Below are 18,024 nucleotides of genomic sequence, written 5' to 3'. Positions count from 1 at the left end.
GAAATTTTCGTAAAGGACTGCTTCCTTCCTCAGTGTACACGCACTGAATATGCTCAAGAGGCCTTCACCCGGGATCACATGCATGCTAGATTGCCGGCTTCCTACTCACTGAGTCTCAAGCCGCGCAGAATATCTCGTATGACAACCTACATCATGACGTTCGCTTTTCTCCTGGCTCTGTTGTCCTGCTATGGACACTATGTCGCCGCATCGGCTTGTAGGAAAAGCTGCTAGCGCGCTACACAGGACCCTACGCAATATTGCGTTAGCGTGGCGAGGTGAACTATGAGATCACTCTGCTGGACTCGCGTATCCCCATGGACGTTGTGCTTGTGTCCCGGCTTAAGCCTTACTTTGCCACTAGTTCACCTCCCTTATAGTTAACGATGTGACGGCGCCTATACAGGGGAGGGTTATTTTACGGTGCAACCAAGAGTGCCGCCAGTCAGAAGACAGTTTCACGTGTAGAGGTGGAATCGGTCTTGACAGCAATCTTGTGCAATCGACAGACTTGGACAGTCTAAAAGTTGCGTTCCCACAAAACAGTGGACAACTTTGGATGCACAATTGCTCTGACCTAAAGGCAGCAGATGCCCTGTACAGCTTCCAGTTTCTGTTGCAGAAAGAACTTGATAAACACAGTCAAAGGCCAAATAAGCAGGCGTGATGGGGAAAAAGCAAGAACTGGCCTGTAGCCCTTCCCTGTAGAGACAGGTTATCCCATAGACTAAAGAAACTGGTTGGCAAGTGTGGCATCCGAGTTGTATTCCCGTCGCCAAACAAAGTAGTTTGTGCAGAGAGGTGCACGACAGACGGGAGCAAAAGGCAATGCTGTGGCATTCACCACATCTCAAGCCATGGAATGCACTGAAAAATGTGGTGTACAAGGTATCACTGTTGTGACAAAGAGGCTATATGGGACAGGCAAGACACTGTTTGAAGTACAGACTTGGGGAAACACATCCATGCATGCAGCCTCATTGCTGCCCCAGGAAGTTTGGCAGTGCACTGCACCAGATGCATGTTTAAGCCCATTTTAACTGACACTTGAATTCTAGGAAGATTGTCGTGCTATTCTGAACTGCAGGCAAGCGTCAGAACTCTTCTACGAGCTTGACAAGGCAATAGGCGGATTTTCTTAGATGCAATTGATTACGATGTAACATGGTCCACATTTATGACTGCCTTTTTCATCAATTCATTTTTTTTCTTCCATGTGTTTTCAAATAAATGCCAGTTGACAGTTTGTACTTCACCTGTTCAGTCTCATTACTGTGTTCGTATTTGCAGTTTTGTTGTCAAAGTTGCAGTTTTTATTGTCAGTAATGGCAGCGAGATTACAATGGGAATGAATGCAAATATTGCTTTGCTCTGAGATTGATTAGTCGTGGAACCTGATCTGTTCAGAAATTGTCCACGACATTTCGTAGCTCATGTGCCAATCAATTTACCTGTTCATGTGATCACACTGATCACACAGTTGCATATTACTGACCATGCAAAGCACATGTTGGTAATTTAGCATTGTCTGTGTGCAACATGTCGGCTCAAAAAGCTGTCGACAGGCCATCATAATCTCCAGGAGAGCCTTTGCTGGCTCATCAGAGATATCACACTTGCATTTCTTTCGCGTAGACTTGACCACAATATTTTATTCTGCTGATGTCACTCAGTATACTTATAACGAATACCAGATATAATAAACATACATTCATATCAGATGCGTCTTTGTTTTGACGTTCAACAGTACTACATTGCAACTAGTATGTGTTCATGGATATCCACAGCAGGGGCAGCCGGAGCAGTGGGAGCCGATCAAGCACGCCACTGCAGCGTTCACTGGAAGAAGAGGAGGACAACACTGAGAACCTGAACCCGGATGAGCTGTACAGCTCGCTGCTGCGCCGCACCACGGCCCAGATCCACCGACTGGCGTTGGACCCGGGCCGGGGAATGGACCTGGTGGACTCTGGCGCAACCCCTTCCTCCCGAGGTGCCGAGCTGTTGCTGCCACCATTGGGAGGGGGAAGCTTCAGGCAGCGGCTGGCACCCCAGAACTGGGAGGAGCCATGCGCTTTCTCGCAGCAGCAGCGCCTGACCGGCAGCCGGGAGGCCTCGCCTGTCAAGCGCATGGCGAGCTGGGATTATGTAAGTGCCACTGAAAGAATGTGAGCTCAATCGCAAGAATCCACGAAGTGAGCATTGCTACCCAGCACAGTAGTTTACTGGCTATGGCATTCTTCTGGTGAACTCGAGGACGCAGGTTCAATAGGGGTGAAATGTGAAAAGGCGTGTGTTCTTAAACTTAGATGCATGTTAAAGAGAACTCCAGAGGTTCAAAATCAACCTAGAATCCCCCACTACAGTGTGCCTCTTAATTAGAATCTGGTTTTGGCTTGTAAGACCCTACAATTTAGTACTTTAATTTGAAACGAGCATCACTGCCAGCTATACAGTTGAACCTCAATATTATCAGCACAGACATATTGAATTAGCAGATATAACAAGTAATCTAAATCATGGATTAATATAGGCTCGTAGAAAATATCGCTTATAGCTAGAGTATTTTCATGCTGAATGAGACTCTGTTGTAAGGAAGTTCGACTGTTTACTTTGTGGAACGCTCGCAACTTGTATAACGAGCATGCACAGTGGTCGAGAGCCCCCACTCTCCTCCATTTCCTGTGCATGTTTCTTGTCGGTGTCTGTCGTTTTCAATCAAGTGAACTGCTGCATCGATTCTGTCATCTTATGTGTGGCTGCCTGTTTGTGCCAATGGCTCATAGGCATAAAGCAGTGAGAAATTCATTAAAGAAAATAGTTTGACGCTGCTTCCAACATTCAACTGCAGTGTTAGAGGTACTGTTGTAGCATAGTAAATGCTTAAAGAAATATTGTTATGCTGCTAAATGCTGCTAAAGCTTTTGTGGTTAAGTGTTTATACACCCTTGTAGTGTGTAGATTACGTTTTCAATTGACATGTAGGCAATGCTGGTTTGTGTGCATGGTGAGATAAAAGGAAGATGCTTGTGTATTATACTTTTATTCCCCACAAATACTGTTACAATAGTACTTCTAACTACTTGCAGGTAGTCACAGTAAGATGTATTGACCAGTCATATTTCTTTTGTTTTGGCAGGATGGTGAAACTGGTATGCATCGGATCAGGCGGACATCACTAGATGGTGGTGTCGGCAAAAATGGTATGACACTGCGAATTTTTGCTTTCAGTTCTCTCTAGATTTGTACCTGGCTGCCCAGTTATGTAGATTTGTTAATCGCTTTGGTTTCTCAATTCTTCCTCCAATGATGGTGCAGAGCAACATTTGAAAGAATGAACTTTGTTTCTTTCAGAACAAGACACCCTCAACAACATTTTTGCCATACTTCAAAACCCCAACAGCAGGTATGCATTGTTGAACTTAAAGTATTGTAGTTCAAATTTCACATTACATGGTGGTTTGCTATGTTTTAGTGAATTGCATTTAATTTATTTCCGTTTAGTAGAGGTGTTTACTTGGACACTCTGTTAGAATTCCATGACGGCATGTTTTGCGCACAAACTAGGGAACAATAACGCGATGAAACAGGCGCACTCGTTAACTTCCAACTAAATTTTATTGTTGGGCATGGTGAAGTTTATACCGAAGCATGATTGGATGTAGTCGTCTGGTTGGGCTGCTTGTAAATCGCTGTGCCATTTCAGAAGCATTCCTAAGCATTCCAACCAGACAAGATAAGTTATTAAAGCTGCAGAGAATAATTTCCTTGGGAATCGGCTCTGTCAGTGCTGCATCAGTTGTGGCTATAACTGGCTTCTTTTGGTCTGTCATGTTCGGTAAATCAAGTTTTTTATACTTCTTTTTTTTCCGTATGTGCTGGATGTGTTTTCATTACTTACAATCAACTTGGTAAAATAAAACAGAACGCCAATCACAAAAAAAATTTGGTATGGTTAACGTTTCGGCTCCCATGGGAGCCTCGATAATTCAAATGTCGATAATTCTAAATTTGTTCAAAGTGAAAGAAGTTTGAATTAAAGGAAGCTAATTGAACGGAGGACTTGCCTGTAGTGGCGCATGTCCACTGAGCTAACACATGAGTGGGAAGTTCCAGCTGATATATTCGCACACATTTACAAATTAGTCAATGTCCGAAAAATTGGGCGGTGCGAAAAAATGAATGCATGCCTTTTACTGCCACCAAGGGCTCAAATCATCACAGGAATGTCCGAAACAGCTCTAAAGGCCTGCCACTACACTTGTTAGGTGTATTGGTGCTCGTACTGTGATAGGAGACCGCGGGTGCACGCATGTATAATTCAAGGAAACGCCATGTCCTGTGACAATTGCCTCCTCGTAACTTTTGGTATGCTTCACCGCGTAACAGTGCTTTATTGGGGCGAAGCTGACTTCAGGAATCTTCATTATGCAATGCGCTATGGTTCCCTCACTCCGAAGCCATTGGCAAGGATTACAAAGGCGGAGTCGGCTCTATTGCTAACAGCGGTGAATTGTTTCAATGAAAAACACTGCACCGAACAGCAAGAAGCTTGGTAGTGAACGTCGAAGTAGCTAGGCCTAGCGTTTCCGCAGTGTGGCTATGGCTGCCAGCGAATCTGCGTGTGAATGCGCCGGCCCTAGGCAGCGATATAATCAAAAAGGCGGTGGTGATGGCTTCAATTAATGCTGTTTCGGACTTGCGGTCAGTACATAAAGTCCGGAAAATCAAACGGCAAAGGTTTTTTGCATTCGTAATTTTAGACGTTCTTATACATTGACTCTATGGTGTACATGGCGGTTCCACTAAGACGTCCGAATTATCAGGAATGTCTGAAAAATTAGGTGTCCAGAAAATTGGTCGTTGGCTGTACAGGACAGCCGTAACTAACAGAAGTAATCATTGATACAAGCCTGCACGCGCCTGCTCACAAATTTTTGCCACAGGTTTTTTTTTTTTTTTTTGCTTTGCTTTGTGCGGCGTTGAGGGGTCTCTCCTAAGCTCTTCCTCTATGGTGGGATCAGAAAAATGCAGGTCGGAAGCGCAGCCACTTGATTTAGCGTGCTGCAGAGAACATTGTCGGAGTGCAATATGTTCGAATTAACTGTCGCAAATGCTTGCACATTTGAATTACCGGACTTTTTCACCCATTGGAATACACATAACTTTGATGGAACCATAGTGTCAGTTCGAATAAACCTACTGTCAGTTTGAAAGTACCCTACTCTTTCTAAATGAACTCTTCTAAAATGAAGTGAACTTCATTTTCACATCTTATTTAATATTACTGTTCATCACTTAATGCCTCCACCTTCTCATGTGCCTTTGTCTTTGGATTCCACGAGGCTAATATGATTTAATTACTGAAGCCAACTGTCTATTATGATTAGACACAGCCTCCCGTTTTTTTGTTTTTTTTTTCAATGTCTGCCCAGTGAAACAAAAGCTAGAGCTCACTTAGGAGGCACTTTCTCAGTAGTTGGTCACAGTTTGACACATAGTTGGAGTCATGTCAACTTGCCTTCATCACAATTCATGCAGAAGCAAAGGAACAGTGCCCTGCAAAAGTTGTCCATGCTCCAGCAACAATAAGTACCAATTCGATCAGTTGACTCAGTCACCGAATTCGACTTCTTGGTTGATTTGATCCCGACCGCAGGTTAGAGCCGGCACCCATGTGTTTCTATAGGCTCAAACTGTTGTTATTTTGATACTAAAATTGGCCTTCAGTGGATAATTCGAACTAGACCAGTCGGCATGCACATGCCTGACTCCTATGGTATCTGTCTCTGCAGAGCTTCGAGGAATGTGTTGAACACATGTCCATCTCCTGACGAAAATGGCTATTGCAGCTTGCGCTAGGAAGATTTTCAAGCAACAGTAGCTCACAATGTCTAATTATGGCGTTTTCCTGATTCTAACATGGCTTTTCCTTTCCAAAATAAATAGGCCAAAAACCACATTCGCGGTGTTATTATGCTTTGCCGTGCAACAGGGCTGCATTGCGGCGAAGCTAATTTAAGAAGAAAAGAAAAACAGCGATGATTGCGCAACACATAATAATTCGACCTCTGCCCATTTTTCTTGCTAGGAAATTGGGTGCTCACTGGATTTCTACTTTGTTTGGGAGCTTTAGTGTTATCTCTACGTTATTTTTTTACATTGGATGCATGGAAGTTTGGTTCGGGGGCGTGTTAGAATCGAACAAATAATGCTAAATCAATCAGCAGTGTACTGACATTTTTCTGCATCTTGTTTAAAGAGGCCGTGAACCATCGTCCTTTTTTTAAGCCTCCAAAATGCCTTGGAACGAGTACGCTACCTTCCAGGATTATATTGTCGAAATAATCTTTCAAAAAGACCTAGTATGAGCAGTGTACATAGGAGTGGAATATTTAAGTTTCCCATTTGCCCTCAACATCCTCTGTTCTGAAGGAGCGGGGCCATGCCTGTGGCAGTAGAGTGGCAGTGCCATTATGGTGAGAGGGCTCGTCGTGGCATCCTGCGGCAGCCACGGTATTTACGCTACGCAGCAGACGCAGCTACGCGCAACTGTATGGCATGGCTGGAGTGCGCACTTGTGCGTGCTCCTGTCTGGTCATGAATCTAGTGCAGACCGCCTTCGTCCTGCACGCGTAGTAGGCAAATCCAGATTGCACATTTTTTAAGAGCTGCCCAATGGCTCCATGCAGAGCATGTCTAGCCAGGAGTGCCCCGACAAGCATTGTGGCCTAAGTGTCATTCCTACGTGGGCAGGTGCAGCCGAGCATAAGCAGACGATAGTATACTTCTTTTTGGAAGTGCAAAATTCTTATTGAAATTGAAGCACAGATTTTCGCTACATTCAGCCTACATTTTAGTACTCTAATCCAGCCTGTTTCATTCACTACATCAACTATTATACACAACAGTAAGAGGAAGTGCACCGATCGAAACATGTTTGTTGGTTGATCTTAACTATCAGCCAGTGGCAGTGTTCTATGGGAATCTGCCCACTGATATTAAGGATCAGCCGCAGGCAGCCCAAAAATGGGTGAAGAGAAGGCCTCTGCAAAAAAGTGTTTGAGAAAATGGTCACTTTGCAGACTGCTTGTGAGCCTCGCGTGCCGCACATGAGTGCAAAATTTGGCTGAGATATTCAGAGCAGTGTATGCTTTCCACGATATCAATGGATGAGATAGTTCAAGTGGCTGAGGAGTTCTATAGAGATTTATACAGTACCAGTGGCACCCACGACGATAGTGGAAGAGAGAATAGCCTAGAGGAATTCGAAATCCCACAGGTAACGCCAGAAGAAGTAAAGAAAGCCTTAGGAGCTATGCAAAGGGAGAAGGCAGCTGGGGAGGATCAGGTAACAGCAGATTTGTTGAAGGACGGTGGGCAGATTGTTCTAGAGAAACTGGCCACCCTGTATACGCGATGCCTCATAACCTCGAGCGTACCGGAATCTTGGAAGAACGCTAACATAATCCTAATCCATAAGAAAGGGGACGCCAAAGACTTGAAAAATTAGACCGATCAGCTTACTGTCCGTTGCCTACAAAGTATTTACTAAGGTAATCGCAAATAGAATCAGGAACACCTTAGACTTCTGTCAACCAAAGGACCAGGCAGGATTCCGTAAAGGCTACTCAACAATAGACCATATTCACACTATCAATCAAGTGATAGAGAAATGTGCAGAATATAACCAACCCTTATATAAGCTTTCATTGATTACGAGAAAGCGTTTGATTCAGTCGAAACCTCAGCAGTCATGGAGGCATTACGGAATCAGGGTGTAGATGAGCCATATGTAAAGATACTGGAAGATATCTATAGCGGCTCCACAGCCACCGTAGTCCTCCACAAAGAAAGCAACAAAATCCCTATAAAGAAAGGCGTCAGACAGGGAGATACGATATCTCCAATGCTATTCACAGCATGTTTACAGGAGGTATTCAGAGGCCTGGAGTGGGAAGAATTGGGGATAAAAGTTGATGGAGAATACCTTAGCAACTTGCGATTCGCTGATGATATTGCCTTGCTTAGTAACTTAGGAGACCAATTGCAATGCATGCTCACTGACCTGGAGAGGCAAAGCAGAAGGGTGGGTCTGAAAATTAATCTGCAGAAAACTAAAGTATTGTTTAACAGTCTCGGAAGAGAGCAGCAGTTTAAGATAGGTAGCGAAGCACTGGAAGTGGTAAGGGAATACATCTACTTAGGGCAGGTAGTGACCACGGATCCGGATCATGAGACTGAAATAACCAGAAGAATAAGAATGGGTTGGGGTGCGTTTGGCAGGCATTCTCAAATCATGAACAGCAGGTTGCCACTATCCCTCAAAAGGAAAGTGTACAACAGCTGTGTGTTACCAGTACTCACATATGGGGCAGAAACCTGGAGGCTTTCGAAAAGGGTTCTGCTGAAACTGAGGACGACGCAACGAGCTATGGAAAGAAGAATGATGGGTGTAACGTTAAGGGATAAGAAAAGAGCAGATTGGGTGAGGCAACAAACGCGGGTAAACGACATCTTAGTTGAAATCAAGAAAAAGAAATGGGCATGGGCCGGACATGTAATGAGGAGGGAAGATAACCGATGGTCACTAAGAGTTACGGACTGGATTCCAAGGGAAGGGAAGCGTAGCAGGGGGCGGCAGAAAGTTAGGTGGGTGGATGACATTAAGACGTTTGCAGGGACAACATGGCCACAATTAGTACATGACCGGGGTAGTTGGAGAAGTATGGGAGAGGCCTTTGCCCTGCAGTGGGCGTAACTAGGCTGATGATGATGATGATGATGATGATGATGCTTTCCACAAAATGCTTTTTTTGTTACCAAGCCCGAAGGGTGGTTCAGGGCCCCTTTAATTATACCCACCGAATAATTCAGTCAGTTTCATTGGTCCAGTTAGGGTCGAATTAATGGAAGCTGACTGTATAAAATGTATTAGAAGTTAGCACCACTGCAGCAGACTGCTGAACCCAGTGCATTATGGAGTGAACGGTCAATAGTGATTTGAAACTATAGGTAAATAGACTATCGATAGGATTTATAGTTTTATTAGAACTACCGGTAGTCTAAATGTTACCATTGATAGTGCTATCAATATTATTTTAAAAGTTCACTATGAAACTATTGATCGTATCAATAGTATTATATTGTATTACTTACGTGCACTCCAACCAGCTAGAGCGCTACAATTGTTGCTGCTGTATACATAGCACACGGCTCGAGACATGCAGGGAAACATTGCTAAGTCTATGTTTCAGTGTTGTGTACGTAGTGTGATCTTGCATTATTGATAGTTAAATACTCAACTATCGATAGTATAGGTTGTACCATCAATAGTTTTGCATCACTACTGGGCAGGCATCGTAAACATACAGATGTGAAGCCATAAATAGAGCGAAATAATTAAATTTTGAAGCCATAACTTTAAATCTGTGCATTATACCACTTCACATACATGCAGCTTTCTTCTGCAAAAAAAAAAAAAAAAAGAATATTTCATTCTGATCTGGTAAGTGGAGTATTTACAGATTAGTACAAATAGTTATGCATTTCTGAAATGTCAGTTTTGAAAGTTGTATTTCTTGTGTAATTTGTGACCTCCTAGGACCGGCTGCACCCTTAAGGATGAGGCATAAATTTTCTATCTAGATGTGGAAAACACATTGAGAATGAGCATAATCACCGAAAGAAATATATATATTGTGCAGAAACTTCTACAACAATAGGACAGAAACATCAGGCAGAAAACTGGAAGTGGGCTGCACCCCAAACCACCTATGGCTTCATTGGGAACTTGTGCGGACTGCTCTCGTCATATGTGAACCACGGGTGTACATTTCATTTGCTTTACATCACGTGTGACACCACTGCTGCTGGAGATATTGCATATGTCTCCTCTGAACATGCTTTCAAAAGTGAGTTGCGTGCCACTTGTTTTTCCCACTCCTGTATTCCTGCTATAAATAAAAAAATGACACTTGCTGCCAGTCATTCAGTGTTGACCAGTAACATTTAGCCAGACACTTCGTACTCAATACCGAAACTCTACAAGAAAAAAAGAAAGATTTCCGTTATGCTGTCTGTAGGCAACGCTCATCAATAAAGGCTTGAAAAAGTGGCAGGAAGTTAGGCCTCATAACTTGTCAGTGATATAAGATGCACTAAAAGCCAACTACTGCCATCTTTTCATGTTACCTGCATGAATTGCACAAAAAACGAAGCGTCTGGTATAAGAGATCATGACATGCGCACTCCAGGAACACTATTTCACTAAGCAGAATGCTATCTGTTCTAAAGAGTGGGCTGTGCTTAAGACTTTTGCAAGTGCACAAGCGCGTCTGTGTTGCCATCTCCGGGCTTCGTTCTGATCAACAGTGTTTGCCACTGCAGGACGGAGCATCGCAAGCAGGCCTTGTCGGAGCTCATGCCCCTTACTAAGGATGGCTCACCAGAGCTGTGGGATGAGAACTTCAGGAACGTGTTACGGTGCCTTGTGGAGAATCTCGAAGAACAAGTGGTGAGGATGTTTCCAATATGCATAGGTCGACACAATAATTGGATACTCGCACTTGCCAGTAGTTTTGCAGGCAATATACTTCATGTTTACTTGCACTCATCAACACACTTTCACACTCCAACACATGCTTACACGTACTCACCAACAATAACTTATATTCTTACTTTCATTCATGCTGAACAGCACTCACTAATGTTACACCCTTGCACTATTTAATAACATTGCGCGAGCATCGACCACATGGCGTTTCAGCTGCCTTGTAGCGGTGCGGGACACGCCTGAAGTGAACAGTGCACCAAAATATATTCAAACTGCAAATCATATTCCGCGCCCGCGCAAACTCGTGCTGATCCCACTGCCCTCTCGCTGCTACAAGGCTGTTGAAATGCCGTACGGGCAGGGTAGCATGTGTCTCCGCATGTGTCCTATCTTGGAGACAATCTGCGGTGGTTACAAAGGCTAGGCAGGCAAAGGGGGCTGATGGCGTCATCTGTGCTGTTTGTTTGCGCACCTAGTTTGCGTTGAAGCGAGAGGCAGCACGAAAGGGAATTCACTTGCCACTGCTGCTACTCTTCATCGAGCCAGCATTCTGACACATGTCCGTTATCATTGAGTGAGATGTGTTCATGTTTGCCTGTGCTTATATGACACTGTGATTGTTAGTTTAGTTAGTAAGGGAATGTTTATACAATCAAACCTCGATATATCAAACACGGATATATCGTATTATTGCATATATCGAACACTTTCTATATCACCAGAAAAATGGCATAGATCTTAGATTCTTTATCTCGAACAGGGTCGGACGTAAAATGGATATATCAAGCTCCGCCACCCCAGACCACGTGCACTCTGTTAATAGGTAGTGAGCTTTCCTGCAACATGCTCGAAGATAGCGGTGGCGCGATGGGCGTTTCCGACTGCTACGCACTATACTGTAGCTGCATACATTCATCACGCCAAGGGTGCCATTGGAATGTAGTGGCATACACACGTGGTGGCTTGGCTAGTTCGACGTCAACGACGCATTGCATTTGTCTGTGCCTGCCACACCTCACGAGAACTGGTGGTTTGTATCCGCAAAGACGCGTGACAGCATGCGCTAACTGGGCTCACTCATAGACGCCTTGGCACATGCCACTTAAAGGGGGACGCGGCCCTCAAAAACCGAAAAATCGCGAAAAAGTCGATTTTTGAAAAACAATATTTTTGGTTTGTATGTCTCGTAAACTACTTGTCTGTAATTATCAGCACCTAATTCAACCTCAAAGCAAAAAAAAAAACGCTACTTTTGAGGCCACCGCGGCCCACAAAACATGTGCAATGCCAAAATGAGGTCAAACTTCGCGCGCGCGGCATTCCCGGCCCATGTGGCCTACCCGCGCCATCTTCGTGCCGTTTTGACCATGAATTCTTTTTCTGTTTGGCCGCCTTGCAAAATGGCATCGTCAGCACGGTTGAGGTGCTATTGGCGTTTTCCTGCAATGCGACGCGGAGCACTGATTGGCCGGAGCAGCGCATTCAAATCCCGCGAGCTAAAGCGAGCCTCCCATTAGCTGCTACGGCGGTGGCGGCTGCTCCCTTTGATGCCGTGCCAGCCACGCTCGTGTCGTCGTTGCCCCTTGCATCGTCTGCCTCAACAGATGCCTGCTTGCAAGCTGCTCATAGCCTTGCGCTATCTGTTAGATTATTGTCTCAGCTTTTGTTTTTCCGCTAGTTCTTTGCTGCACACGATGCCAAGAACGAAGCCCAAGACAGTGCAGATGTTCGGTGCGCGGAAGTGCGATATGCAACTTGTACGAGCATTGAACTTCTGATCTTACGCAGCGAGTGCCAACTGTGTAGACGCTTTCAGCGGCGGAATTGTGCTGTCGGCTGTCACCAGTTGAAAATCAGACACATTGAGTGTGCCTGGAGCTGCAAGAGCTAATTAGAAGCTAATAAAAAACACGTGTTCAACTTTAAGGCCCGTTTTCTCGGAATGAATTTCTTCGATAGTAGTGCTGAGTAAAGCGATATCTCAAGAACTGCTCTTCAGATTTGTGTGCCGTTTTCTTAATTCTGCTCCTGAATGACTTTGCCAGGGGGTAACAAGCTTTTTTTGAGAGCTGGTACAGTTAATTTATAATAAGCAATTAATTTTTAATGAGTGGTCATTGCTGGCTACATCAAATTCAAAGTTGTGTTAAAATTTTTTGGAGGGGAAATTAAAGAAAAGGGCTTTGTAGTTCCCTGGAATATCTATCAAGGGATGATCGCAGGGAATTTCAGCTTCCTACGATGCCCTGGCATTTCTCCAGGCTCTTCCTCAAACATATACATGAATAAACACATCTTCATGAAACTTTGCAGTTTCTCATAGGTGGTGTGAATATACCCTGAAAGTCTCATCCGGATATCTTAAAGAATAAAAAAGCTCGGTCTGCAGGGTAGCCTCCTCCCTTAAGGGGGGGGGGGCATGGGTTTGAGACCAAAAAAATTGCGAAAGAAAATCAATATTTTGAAAATAGTCTTTTCAGAGTTTCCAACTATTCTACCACTTCGCCAAATTTTGCCCATTCTAAATCAATATTTTAGCTGTAATATAAGTTTTTCTCAGAATCTCATATTTGTTTTTTAAACTTGTCAAAGCGCTATCTCGGTCTTCAGGGCACATAGAACGATATAATTTTACCACAGCCTGTAGCTACATGCATGTACTCTACAATGCTAGGAGAAGATTTTTTTATTTCATTTTGGTAAATTTTAAAATCTTGCTACTAATTGGACTACATTATTGCCATGTATGGAGATTGAACTTCAAGTTGCTGAAAAATTGGTAATGCCTGCAATATAAAAAAAAAGTAGTCGTACAGTTGTGTTGTGCTTACACTTTGTAGAATACAGCCATACGTCTTTATAAACATTCTGGCTGATACTCTTCTTACACTTGTTCCGATAAACAATAGGTGATTAATTTTGATTATACCTGGAACCACTCAGCGAATTTAAAAAGTAATTATATTTTTGAAATTGGCACGAAGAACTGTCCGGGTGACAATTTTTATTAAATTTAGTCAAAAATAAAATAAAAAGTTTCTGAGCACCTCTTTCCCCCTTAATACTTTGTTACTGATAGTGTTTCAAACTGCTTCGATTGATGGACGTGAAGATGGATGTGCAGTGCTTTCAGCCAAATAAATACTTTGTGTGAACCTTTAAATATTCACTGCGCCACGATTGGGGTGCGATCGGGGATCGTTGTTCGGAGCGCACATTCGGTTGCACTGTGCACGATTGACCTAGACCACGCCAACTTTGCGCTGTTAATGAAGTTGGTGCGGCGTACGCTAATTGCGTGCGGTGCAATCGACCCCATGCTCCCGGCTGATGAAGTCGACGCGGCCTAGGCCAATTGCGTACGGCGCAACGGAACGCGCGCTCCGTTCAACAATCCCCAATCGCTCCCTTGGTTCGTCGATTGATTTGCAGTTTTTTACTCCTCCTTTAAGTGATTTTATATATCGAATCCATAGAACTATTTCGCGATCACCGCGCTGTTTGATATATCGAGGTTCGACTGTAGCACTTTATACAGCTAATAAAGCTGCTAACCCTTTGCATATAGTTGTTTAGTAATTTGCTGTTGCAATTAATGCTTCGCCTTTCGGGAGAAACTGCGACATTTTTAAAATTATTATTTCAGCTGCGCAATATAGGGAGGCAGAAGACAGTAATACAATGAGACATGAGCACTCTATTCTGTCATACTTGCCTCTCTTTGTTCTTCGTATTATGCACTGTTGTAATTATGACCTAATACCAACTTGCCTGGTTACTGTTGACCTTTGTGTTGTTCACAGGTGCCTGTAAAAGTGGCTGCTTTAAGAGCCTTGGCTGAATTGTTGAAGAGGCAGCCGCAACATTTCCACAATTATGCTGAGCTCACCTTGATCAAGATCTTCGGAACATTCAAGCAACCTGAGAGAGAGGTTTGTTGCCACTACTTTTATATTCTGAGAAAATAGTGAAGTTAACTGTAGTGGGACGAAATCAACCTTATATTTCAAAGTCCCAGTGAAAAGCTTGCCTTGACATAGATATAAGATAACAAATGTTGGTCTTTGTACTGTATAAGACAACTTCTGTTTTCGTTGTCTCTACCTAAGCACGAGCTTATGTAGTAGTGTCACTCCAGGATCCAGCACTATTTACTAGTGCATAACAGCTTCACGTCATTCAATTGATTACATGGCAAGAAGCCAACATATACTCCTTCACTCAACTGTAATGTTTATTATTGGGTGCTCACATCTGCATTTCATACTACCATGGTTTTTAATTGTTCAAATCACACGTTGTAAAAACTCGCAAACGTGAAGCTCACATGAAAGTAAGAATCATTAATATTTAAGGAGGCATAGACTGGTAGCTGACCTAGGTCATTGCAATGCGCATTGAAAATTCATCAATAGTTCCAGCATTTTGTTGGAATGTGTGCATCAAAATGTGAAAGTCATGCGCTCGAGCATTTTTGCTAACTTTATTGGTCTGTACATTTGTAGACATAAATGGTTGTGAAGTGCTATCCACAATCGAAGCATAGAAACAAGTAAAATTACGTGGACACATGACGAGACCTGCAACCAACTTAAGCAAGCCTTCGAATTCTGGCGAGGCCTCAGTGAATGTTATTCTACCCTGTAAAGTGATGCCTGGGGTCCCAGCTTACCATTCCTAATGCATGTTTGTCATTTTTGTGCACAGGTGAGCCGTGCTGCTGAGCTGTGTTCTATGGAGGCTGCTGCTGCGCTACCCCCCGAGCAAACAATGCGGCTTCTGCACTCGCTCATCGGGGAGTCAGATGACCAAGACGTTGTCATCGCTGCAATCAAGGTCATGTCCCGAGTGAGTATCAGTTTCTGTTTTGTGCAGATACTTCAGTGTCTTGTTGCTCGGTGTCTGTGCTTGTGTAGTAGATAACTTTCAAGCTGACTTTTCTATAAGGATTTTGTGTCTGATAGTATGCATTCCAGGACACAGCCAAAACAAGTGTGGAGTTTTGATGCCATTCGCAGCATACGAACTTTAAAAGGAAAAAAAAAAATAAAGACAGGCAGAGTGAAAGGGTGCTGCGCTTTTTTCCTTAACCCTTTGACTGCCGGATATATTTTCCAGCTGCTCCTCAGCCTCTGCTGAGTTTTCTTCACACATGTTCAGTGGACATTTCATCCTACGTAGAGGCAAATTATTTGTCCTCGCCTTCTCCAGATTCAGATTTCATCAAATTCTCTCATCTGTCAAAGTTCGGGTGGACCTGCCAAATTGGCTTGCCATGGTTGCCCTGCGAATACAGAGCAAGAGAGCCACAAAATATATGCTTTACCTACTATTAGAATTTTAGCTTAGAAGTTTAGTGCATTTATATAATCTCTCCATAAATTGCACAGCTGATATGTGTGGTGTGGTTAGTGCCGCGGGGGCACGGGCACGCAGGGACGGACCAACACATACACGCTGCTTGCTCAGACAAAAAGGGTAACCCCTCTTTATTGGGCCCGAACATATATACGCACACACAAGTCACAGGGGGCGCCACACTCTGGTGGCAGCCTAACGTACGGGACTGAACTGTGGCGACCTCTACAATATGCAATGGTCCTTTTTGCATGAGTTGCTTGCTGTAGAGGCAGTGAGTGTACTGAACATATACGAGTATAATCTGGAGCGATGGAGGTGTGCCAGGGTTGGTCCACGAGTTATGTTCATAGTGGCAGTCCGAACCTTGCAAGTGTGGAGTATCTACCATAGCCTTTAGGCAATGTGTGAGTTCATGGTGCTCTTTAACCATATCTGGCCCGTGTGCCATTGGACACTATACATCATCGAGCAATGCGTGAAATGACTATACAACATGGCTGAAAGGGCCAGTGAAATGTAACCCACCTTTCTTACAAGAACAATGCAGTTCAATAATAAGATTCCCCTCGCAGGGGCGTCTGCGTCAGCCAGGCGTTTGGTGTGTTGCGACACCACATACCCGAGCACATGAGGGCTGGACCCTCCCGTGCGTAGCCGTGCGTGGCTTAGCTGTGCCTGGGGAAAGGGGATCCTGGGGGTTAAGCCGATGCCGGGTGCTCGGGCCTTTAAGGCCCCCTGGCGTAGGCAGCACACCTCTCTGGCCTCTGCTTCACATAGACGGCACCTCCAGTTGACCTGCCTGGAGGAAATCGGCAGTCTCCTTTTCCTGTCCTCCTCTTCAATCTTCGTCTTTCCCTCTCACTGTCAGCATACGCACGGCCGCGTACTATAGGCGTCGAATGAAATGTGAACAGTGGAGCGTGGGGCCCAAGCATAAGTGAAGGTATAGCGCATGCCATCCAGTCATCACCAATGACAGACGCACTCAGCACACCAATACCGGCCACTGTCGTGGCTGCCAGCGATACCGCGCTGCGTAAGTTCGCCGATTGAAAGAATGATGATGGCGCACAAGCAGCAAACCACATGAGCGAATCTATAATGATGAGTGCGAACTGCTCCACATGCACCGCTGTTCGCATCGGCGAACTGTACGACAATACTCACCCTAGACTGCAAACTTTAGCTTCTGTTGTCTTTTATGTTTAGTTTCCGCCTTTCGAATCTCAGAACCAGATCATAGGCGAAAATATTTCACTATTGGGGGAATCGCGCACTGCGGCCAAATCTGCAAATGCATTCCTGTCAATGGTGATGACTGGATGGCGCACACTATACCTTCACTTATGCTTGGGCCACGCTCTCCACTGTTCATGTTTCATTTGGTGCTGATAGTATAAGTGGTTCATCCAAAATTGCTTCAGACGTGCCGGCTTGTGCATGCCCGGTGATTACTAAATTCTGATAGTGCGACGAAGCCGCTGCTGGCATTGCCGAAGTTTGGACAGAGCTGTCAGAATTTCTGGAAACCGTTGACAAATCAACGGTCGACGAGTTTGTGAGTGCAGATGATGGTGTCGTGACCACAGGAAAGCCTGAAAACAAAGACTACATTGCCAACATCATACCGAGCACAAGTGAAAGTGGGCACAATGAAGAAAGAAGCGACGGTCCTTTGCCAACATCGTCCGAGGTGATTGGTGCACTCACACTAGTCCGATGCTTCTGCGTGAGTGTGGAAGCTTGCAGCCTCAGCTGCTCAGACTCCTTAGACAATGTGGAGAAGTGCGTGCGTTGCAGGCAGCGAAACTGCCCAAGCAGAAGAAAATGCAGGACTATTTTATGCAAAACTAAGCTGTTTCATCAATAAAGCGATTTTATAAATGGTATCCTTCTATGTCATCAAGGTCTTTAGCAGGCTTATATCGAACTATGCTCTATATTGAACTGATAGGCGTTTTTTTTGCGCGTTGAATATAGCCGGATTCAACTGTATCATTAGGGGAGACCCAGGTAATAGTAACCCCACACCGTACCATGAACACCACCCGTGGCGTTGTCTCGGACGATGATTTGCTCAAACTGACAGAGCCTGAACTCTTGGAGGA

At 44.4% G+C, this 18,024-nt stretch overlaps 1 protein-coding gene across 7 annotated transcripts in view; it reads left to right on the top strand.

Moving 5' to 3' along the window:
• The window catches only part of chb (chromosome bows), a 217,347-nt gene that overhangs the window by 179,444 nt on the left and 19,879 nt on the right, over positions 1-18,024 (top strand). For all 7 annotated transcript variants that reach the window (XR_011894844.1, XM_050179158.2, XM_050179159.2 and 4 more), the window contains 6 exons: positions 1,788-2,148; positions 3,140-3,203; positions 3,355-3,406; positions 10,390-10,516; positions 14,359-14,487; positions 15,263-15,403. Coding sequence is in view for 6 of the 7 variants with exons in the window: in XM_050179158.2 (XP_050035115.1) it covers positions 1,788-2,148; positions 3,140-3,203; positions 3,355-3,406; positions 10,390-10,516; positions 14,359-14,487; positions 15,263-15,403 (874 nt within the window). In the remaining variant the exon portion in view is untranslated. The remainder of the gene's footprint in view (positions 1-1,787; positions 2,149-3,139; positions 3,204-3,354; positions 3,407-10,389; positions 10,517-14,358; positions 14,488-15,262; positions 15,404-18,024) is intronic.

Source organism: Dermacentor andersoni, chromosome 5 (genome assembly GCF_023375885.2).
Source record: "Dermacentor andersoni chromosome 5, qqDerAnde1_hic_scaffold, whole genome shotgun sequence".
In the NCBI taxonomy this organism is placed as follows: domain Eukaryota; kingdom Metazoa; phylum Arthropoda; class Arachnida; order Ixodida; family Ixodidae; genus Dermacentor; species Dermacentor andersoni.
Note: the sequence above shows the minus strand (reverse complement) of the source record. Positions and strands in the feature narration are given on the sequence as shown.